At 44.3% G+C, this 9233-nt stretch overlaps 1 protein-coding gene across 1 annotated transcript in view; it reads left to right on the forward strand.

Annotated features, from left to right (window-relative positions):
- MYO18B (myosin XVIIIB) overlaps nucleotides 1-9233 on the forward strand; it is a 352648-nt gene that overhangs the window by 89916 nt on the left and 253499 nt on the right. The window contains exon 12 of the mRNA XM_044685471.1: nucleotides 6670-6840. Within this exon, the coding sequence (XP_044541406.1) occupies nucleotides 6670-6840 (171 nt within the window). The remainder of the gene's footprint in view (nucleotides 1-6669; nucleotides 6841-9233) is intronic.

A 9233-nucleotide genomic window follows, 5' to 3' on the forward strand; every position in this document is an offset into this window, starting at 1 on the left:
TCTCCTATAATCTTGGAGTTCTGAGGATGCAGGGATAGAGGCAACAGACTCTGGGTGATAAAGAAGTCCCATCATAAAATGTAGAGTAATATGCTAGCATCACCATTGTGACTGGGAGGGAATAATAGCTTGGCTATTAATTCGAGTGGGACACTACAGTAATGGATAACAATTGAGCTACCTGCAGGCTGAGAGGAGCCTCTTTTCCCCCATACCTCAGCATGGTAAGGGAAAAAGGCCCAACAAATCCAAAATGAAAACCATTTTCTAAGAGTGGATTAAAGTCTTAAGAATTATAAGCACAAATCCTCTTTCCCTTCCCCCTATTCTTTCTTCCTGCTCTCTGACCCTTCTTGCCCCATCCCCATCTTCTCTTATTCCCCCTCTTCTGCCCATTTCTCCATCTATTCTTTCCCTCCTTTCCCCCTATCTTTTCTCATTCCCTCTCTCCTGCACATTGCTCCACTGATTCTTTCTCTCCTCCCATATTTTCTCATTCCCTCTCTTGCTCATTTCTCTATCCTTTCTCCTTCTCTCCTTCCCTTCTTTTTGTTTTTTTTTTAATCTTCCATCTTAGAATCAATACTAGATATTGGTTTCAAGGCAGAAGATCAATAAGGACTAGGCAATTGTGGTTAAATGACTTGTCTGGAATCAGTCACATCACTAGGAAGTGCCTAAGGTCAGATTTGAACCCAGGACCTCCAATCTCCAGGCCTGGCATTCTATCCACTGAGCCACCTAGCTGCCCCTTGCCTCTTTCTGTCTCACTAGTATATACCTTTACCTCTCTCCATTGTCTCCATGCTTGGACAGAGTGTAATTCTGGATATTCCAATATCCCTGTATCTGACCAGCTTCCTTCTCAGGGACCTGGTTTTGTGTGAACCCCTTTTAGTAAAATCTGCTAGGTCACTGAGGTTGAACTTCCAGATGGATAATGTCCTTTGTGGGCTGATTATTCATGTGGCATGAAGGGAAGACGGATATAGGGAAAGTGGATGAGAAGGGCTGTCCCTTCTCTGCACTCAAATCTAGCCCTCAGACAAACAGCTTTCAGAGAAATTCTGGTGCTGACTATAACTATAATTCTAAAGTAGCAATCATGGGAAAATGGGAGAAATTGGATTTCTCTCTTTCTCCCTCCCCCTCGTTGTTATCTATACAGCTGGATGCAAGGATATGCTCCTGGGAGCACAGATGAGCTTCCATAAAATCCCACAATCACAGGACCATAGATAGAGAGCTGGAAGGGACCTTAGAGGCCATTTAGTCCAACTTGGTTTGTGTTAACACATGAGGAAACTGAGGTCCATGGAGGGGAAATGACTTTTTCCAATTCACCCAAGTAGTAAGTGGTAGAGATGGGTTTTGAACCAGGTCTTCTGATTTCCAGTCCAGTGGTCTTTTCCTGGCACAATACTGGCCCCCACAAACTCTGATTCTTGAAGCTGGGAAGGTCCTCAACTTAGTGGACAGAACATTAGATTTTTTTTTAATTTTTTAAACCCTTAACTTCTGTGTATTGACTTATAGGTGGAAGATTGGTAAGGGTAGGCAATGGGGGTCAAGTGACTTGCCCAGGGTCACACAACTGGGAAGTGTCTGAGGCCGGATTTGAACCTAGGACCTCCTGTCTCTAGGCCTGGCTCTCAATCCACTGAGCTACCCAGCTGCCCCCCCAGAACATTAGATTTGGAATCAGGAAGACCTGATTTCAAGTCTTGCTTGTGAGATGCTGGGCAAGTCTTCTAATCTCTCTGGGCCTCAGTTTCCCCATTGGTAAAATGAAGATAATTATAGCACTTGCTTCATAGAGTTGAAAAGATGTAAATTAAAAGTTTTTGCAAATCTTAAAGACTGAGGAAGAATGTTATCCTTTATTATATAAACTTTAGCCACTACGATGACGATGACGATGACGATGATGATGATGACGATGATGATGATGTCTGTGTTTCTAGGAGAATGGCTATGCATATACTGCTTTTAACTCTCTGGGTCCCAAAGAGAAGCAGCACCCGAATCAAGGTCATGAAGACGTTGGGTAATTAACCAGTGAGGACTCTGGTGTCTTGACTGAAGCTTCTGCAAGGACTTCCATTTGGTCCTAAGCCTACGGCCACAGTGGGCACCCCCAGCTTTGGAACTCTGTTGTTCAGGGGGTTTATTCTGTATGAATACTCAAAGGGGCCTCAGGGGCTGCTTATCATATAGATCGATAAACAGAATAACTTTTATTTAAAACTGATTTCTATTGCTAATGCAATCTGTCCATATGTTGATAGAGAAATCCACGCACCTCATTTAGTAAAATGTTTTCTTTCCTAGTCTCTGAGAATAACTGCTAAGTATTCAGATCTCCTATTCAGTCCAGCAACTGTCCCTCTGCTCCTCTATCAGGAATAGCAACTGCTGATTCTGTCTGTGACTTCTAATAGCTCAGCCAGTCCTCTGAAGGTCAGAGCAACGGGAAAGTAGAAAGCTCTCTCTTTGAGTGTTGGTCTCGTGGGAGGATTCCGTTCCAAGCTTGGTCTCTTCAGGACTAGAACGATCGGTTCTCGTCTTTCCTCTCGGAAGGAGAAGACCACATCCAGGGATGTTCCATTTGAATCATAGTCCAGTCAATCAATCAATCAATCAATCAATCAATCAATCAGTCAACGATTCATGAAATGCTTTCTATGTCCTAAGAATTGGACTAAAGGCTGGAGATACAAGGAATCTGAGGGCAAAGAGCTCATGTTCTAGTGAGCAAACAACACTCTGTGTGTGTGTGTGTGTGTGTGTGTGTGTGTGTGTGTGTGTGCAGGGGGGGGATAGAAAAATGGGGCCATGATGTGTCCCATGGGGGCAGTCCAGTGCTTGTAATTGTCGGAATCTAGGCTTGGACGGTATTGAGGGAGATGGTGTAAGGAGATTCCAATGGACCCAACTAAAGAATATTGTATATTTTTCTCTGTTTCACGGATTGCCACGGTCAAAGAGTTCACTCCGAATGACCCGTGAGTCCCTCTGTGCTTGGCCGGGTTGGTTCTTGGAAAGCAGACAATCTCTTGGCAGAGCCCTAAGTTGGTTGGTTCAAGTCCCCCAAAGGTCAATGGGAAGGTAGCATAGTGGCTGGAAAGAGGCTGCATCATTTGGCTAAGCAAGAGTTATATAAGAGAATGATAGCGAAGGATATTATTAGAGAGGTGGATGACTGGAAAAAGAGAGGACAAAAGGAAGAGGCAACCCACAGAGAGCTGAGGTGATCCATCAGTATCCAAGGGAATTGGAAAAAGGCATCCATCATGATGGAGGGACCCAATGAAGGGGATTTCCAGGAAGACTTGGTGATACGCGGCATGAATTGAGAACATACCTACAGCCAATGAGATCTCTGATCCAGCAGGAATTGGACAACAAGAACCACAACAACCATCATTGACCATCATATATCTCTTCATGACTTGCAGAGTTCTCTGTCCACACGTTCTCAGCAACAGTACCAATAAGACCCAGGAAATGGTGTCTGAACACGCAGCCACTTACAAATCATTGTCACAGCCCCCTGAGCATTTCTTCAGTTTGGGGGGGGGCATTTTTTAGGTCAAAGATCTAGGAGTTGAGCAAAAGACATCAATAGAATTTCAGCAACCTGTTGTACCTCTTTCTGGCATTTTTTACATCAAGCTCTCTGATGTTTATGGCCATTTTTGAAGTGCCTGTGAGACAAGGACAGAAATCAAAATCCTAGCTACTCAACAAAGTCATGTGAAATAATTCTGAGCCACACTTTTCCATCCTGTAAATCTGGCCAGGTGGTTTAACTGAGAGAAGAACCCTCGGCGAAACACTCTCTTGCTTCTTTTGGTGTTGTTATTCAGTCATTTTCACTCATGTCTGACTCTTTGTTATCCCATTTGGGGTTTTCTTGGCAAAGATCTTGCAGTAGTTTGTCATTTCCTTCGCCAGAATCAGAGAATAGATGTAGAGATTGAAGGAATCTGCAAGGTCATTGAGCCCAATTCAATCATTTTGGAAATGAGAAAACTGAGGAAAACAAAGATCAAGTGACCTGTCCAGGGTCACTTAGGCAGTAACTGTCTGAGGCAGGATTTGAACTCACTACTACCTATTTCACTATAACCAGCGTGTTTGGTGCCTGGGGCAAGCTTCCCAAAATGTTCCTAAGTGAGCAACACAGAATATTTCCAAACAATGTAAGACAGCAGATTTAGAAGTGAAGGGGACATTGGAGGTCATATGGTTCTGCTCTCCTCTCCTTTTTACAGAAGAAGAAACTGAGGCCTCTAGAACTTAGGAGAATTGGCCAAGGTCACCCTCTCCTCTGACTCCAGAGCCAGAATTCTGTCCACTTTTCAAACACAGCACTAAGCATTTACAATGGGCAGAGGTCTATGTATGCTCTGAAACGGGGGCTCTCAGAATATCAACGAGAGTCCCCAACGAGATCTCTGAGATCCTATCAGGGAGCTGGGAAGGCCCAAACTATTTCTCAATATTACTGAGATGTTTTAATTTCCAACATGGTAAATATTGATAAATAGGGATCTGATAGCCAATACTCTTTGTGTTGGTGGTGGGAGGTGGCAGGGAATCTTCAGTAATTTTTAAGAGCGTAAAGGGTTCGTTCCCAAGACCAAAGAGGCTGGCCTGGAGGATGCAATGACCAAAGTCACGCCCAGGCCCTGCTGGGACAGCTTGCTCATTCTCCCTGTGGCTGTGTTGGACCCAGGACACAGGGGAACGGCGGCTCAGAGACATCTTTTTCCTTTTTAAATTCTTACCTGTTGTCTTAGAATCAATACTGGATATTGGTTCCATGTCAGAAGAACATCGAAGACGAGACAATGAGGATTAATTGACTTGCCCAGGGTCACACAGTTAGGAAGTATATAAGGTCAGATTTGAACCCAGGCTCTCCCAGCTCCAGAGCAGGCTCTCAATCCACTGAGCCACTTAGTTGTTCCCTTTTTTTGGGGGGGGGTTTAAATTTTTGAATTTTTAATTTTTTCCATAAAACCTTAGTTTCTTGATATCATTTTAAGACAGAATTGCAGCAAGGGCTAGGCAATTGTGATTAAGTGACTTGTCCAGGGTCACACAGCTAGGAGGTATCCAAGGCCGCATTTGAACCCAGGTCCTCCCAACTTCAGGTTGGAGGCTCTATCCACTATGCTACCTACCTTCCTCTCAACTCACAGACATTCTAATTTTGCTTAAAATCCCTCGGGCTTTTGAACGTGACATGGGAACCAAACCAGTCTATAAGCCATTTTTTTAAAACCCTTACCTTCCATCTTGGAATCAGTACTGTTTATTGGTTCCAAGGCAGAAGAGTGGTAAGGACTAGGCAATGGGGGTGAAGCGGCTTGCCCAGGGTCACCCAGCTAGGAAGTATCTGAGGTCAAATTTGAACCCAGAACCTCCCATCTCTGGGCCTGACTCTCAATCCACTGAGCCACCCAGCTTTTCCCTATAAGCCTATTTCTAAGCCATCTGTCCTCCAGGTCGAAAGTTCTCTCCTTAAACTCTCCGAAGGTATCTCCACTGTCCCTTATTTTGCTCCCAATTCCTTATGGCCTTCTTCCTTTTAGACTTCAAAAACCATGCCTCTGGGGTAGCTGGGTAGCTCAGTGGATGGAGAGCCAGGCCCAGAGTGGATGGGAGGTCCTAGATTCAAATCTGGCCTCAGATATTTCCCAGCTGTGTGACCCTGGGCAAGTCACTTGACCCCCATTGCCCACCCTTACCACTCTTCCACCTAGGAGCCAATACACAGAAGTTAAGGGTTTTAAAAAATAAAAATAAAAATAAAAATAACAACAACAAAAAAAACCCAAACCATGCCTCTGCTGGCTTCTCATCCTGGAACTCCCTTTAGGTCCTGGGCTCTCCTTGCCCTAGAACATCCACCCCTGCCCTAGTTACACAAAATTATGCTCTTGGTTCTTTTATCCCTCCTCTGTCTTTGTTCTACTTGTATTTGGACCCCCAGCACTTAGCACAGTGCCAAGAATATAACAAGTGCTAATTAGACTCTTCTTTCCTTCCTTTATTCTTCTTACTCACTTGTAATCAGCAGATACATCGGGTCCCCCGTTTCTCACCCCACTCTCCCTCATGGGGAAAAAAGACTGTTCTCTTTTTAATCCTTCTCTAGTCAGTACAGAACACAGAACCTGCGCATTATTGGTGCTTAGGCAATATTAGGATTATACAACCATAGCTTTAGAGCTGGAGGAGACTTCAGGAACCATCTAGTTCAAACTTCTCATTTTACAGAGAAGGAAACTGAGGTCAGGAGAGAGAAGTGATTTACTCCAGCTTGATGGTAAGTGTTGAGAGGTAGGATTTGAAGCTAAGTCCTTGGCTCTTGAGCCTGTGCTCTTCCCACTGTACCCTATCTGAGGAGGAGATCTTCTGGGGGGCAGGGAGAAATGGATGTATGAGGCTGAAATATATAAGTCAACATGGCACCATTTCTCCTCTGTTATGGGGAGAGCTGTGACTGACCACTTTCCTTTGAGATGGAGGCTCAGATCAGGCTTACAGAATCAGTACGAGAAGTCTGGGAAAGAAAGGGAGGATCCCCAAAGGTCCATGATGGGAGCATCCATTCTGGGCATCGTGGCTGACTCTTGACTCTCCTCCTCCATCCAGTTGGCAGGAAGCAATTTATGCGGTTCGAATGGGCCAACTACGCCGCAGAGGTGCTGGGCTGTGAGTACGAAGCACTGACCACTGCGGTCTTCAAGCATCACCTCCAACAGATCATTCAGCAGGCAACGGCGAGGCTGAACCAACGCAATCACCAAGAGGAGCCAGATGTGGGTAAGTGGGCTCCAGGGGCCTGGGCGGTCATCTTCCAGCCATAGGGCTCAATACTGTCTCTCCACTTGGACTGGGACCAGACATTATTTTGTCGTTCAAAGCTCTGGGGAATGTATATGAGAGATATGCCTCTCTATAAGAAGGGGTTGGATGGGACAGAAGAGACATCCTGGCTTCTCTCTAGCATAGGGATGATACTGTTTAGAACTGGAAGGGACTTTCAAGGCTAAACTCCTTATTTTACAGGTGAAGAAATAGCAGCTCAGGCACAATGACTTACCCAAGGCCAGCTAGTAAGTGGCAATGTCAGGATAGAATAAATCTAGCTACAAATCTACTATAACTCCTCTTTCCTATTTGGATTCAAGATCTGGACAAACCAGAAGGACCAATGAGAGAGATTATACTTTCCTGGACCCTGAATCAAAATCCTCTGCTAGATTTGTTCTGCATTCAAGATTGAGGTGTTCACTTCCATATGATGGTGAGGAGGGCAGAGGAAGGAGCACCTGCCTTAGGACATTCTACTTAGATGCACTTAGGGGCATTGAGGAGACCCAACCTGAGCTCAGAAAGACAGCAGTGGTTAAATAGATGGGTAGACAGATAGAGATATAATTGGTTAAGAGCTGACTGTGTTTTAGGCATTGTGATAAGCTTTGGGTCACAAATTCAAGTGGGGAAACCAACACATCAGGGGAGCTAAAAATGGAAGTAATCAGTGTTCTGATTAGTCAGTTCCTCGCATGGACAACCCATCTCATTAAGGTTTTGTACCAGGAAGCAAACACTCCCATCCTTCATTCCCCTAATCATTAGAAAATGCCCAATTTGGGAAAGCATGGATGGTTCCCTCTGTCTATCTTTTTTTTCCCTCCCCTTTCTTTCTTCCCACTCCTCCCTCTCTTTATTCTCTTCTTTGGTTCCCATTTCTTTTCCTCCATTCTCTTTTCCCACATTTTTCCCCACTCTACATTCAGATCTGGGATTTGAACACAAGTCTTGTAAGTCCAATATTCTTCCTGTTGGGCATTTGGGACCACCAAGTACAGTACCTCAGGTCCTTCCATACCTAATCATTCTTTGGCTTGGCAACCTGTACCTCTCTTCTGGGGTAATACCAACAGTGATGATGGTGATTCTCTCACACATGTATGTCATGCAAACACACACACATATGTGTATATACAATAGACATACACGGCACATTTATGCATATACACACCACAGACACACATCATGCATGCATGTCACACATGTGCACCTCATAGACATACACCACACACCTGTGTATGTCATATATGTATGAATACATATAGATTTCATAGACATGTATATCATACACATACACAGCTACCTTTTTGCTGAGTCCAGTGTCTTTTCCACTACTTCATGTAGTAACATATTGCCAGGCCTCAGTTTCCTCATCTCTAAGGAGAAGATTGGACTTGCTGGTCTCTTCCAGTTCTAATCTACAATCCTAAAATGATACAACCTAAGGAGGATCCTAGAGGCTATTGGGCTCAATCTTTATCTTCTACAGATGGGGAAAGTGAGGTCCAAAATGGTGCTTAGGGTCACATAGGGAGTGAGTGTAAAGCCTGAATTTGAACCCCGGTTCTCTGAGGCAGCTGTAGCAGAGTGGGCGAAGGTCCGAACTAGGAGTCCTATGGCTGTTCCTGCCTGTGTGACCTTGGGCAAGTATTTTACCAAAGTGAATCTCAGTTTCCCCTCTTGTCAAATGAGGGGTTTGCCTTTGTTGGCCTCTCATTTCACAGATAAGGAAACTGAGGCCCAAAGCTCTTACTGAAATTGGATTTGGTCCCAGGTACTCTGGCTCCCAATCCAGTGTCCTTGAACTTGAACTGCATTGTGTGACTTCCCTTCTGTGCCACAATTGGGCTTTGTTTCTTTGGTTGTTGAGAACCATCGAAACCATCCAAGATCATGGAAAATCAGAGAAGGAACATTAGAATAGGGGATGTCAGGACTGGGAGGGGCATTAGTAATCACAGTTACAGAGGAAGAATCTGAGACTCAAAGAAGGGAATAGATTCTCTGGGTTACACGTTTACCTCTTAGTTTCACATTGACTCTATTCTCTAATTATGTCTCAAAGATCCTTCATCTCTGCTTCCAGATTTCTCCTGGATTATCTCTTATTCTCTTTTGGTCACAGAGTCTAGTGGGCACCATCCTAGGCCCTGTTGTCTCTAAAATCCTTCAATCCTTTCATCCCTCATTGGGCACTTTGAAAACTCCAGGCTTTCTGCCCTGCCTTCCTTTTTCTCCTTACCACTTTGACTTAGTATATAAAATTTCCATTTTTTAAAAATCCTTCCTTCTTTCCTTCCTTTCTTTCTTTCTTTCTTTCTTTCTTTCTTTCTTTCTTT

This window comes from Gracilinanus agilis, chromosome 1 (assembly GCF_016433145.1).
Source record: "Gracilinanus agilis isolate LMUSP501 chromosome 1, AgileGrace, whole genome shotgun sequence".
Classification (NCBI taxonomy): Eukaryota; Metazoa; Chordata; class Mammalia; order Didelphimorphia; family Didelphidae; genus Gracilinanus; species Gracilinanus agilis.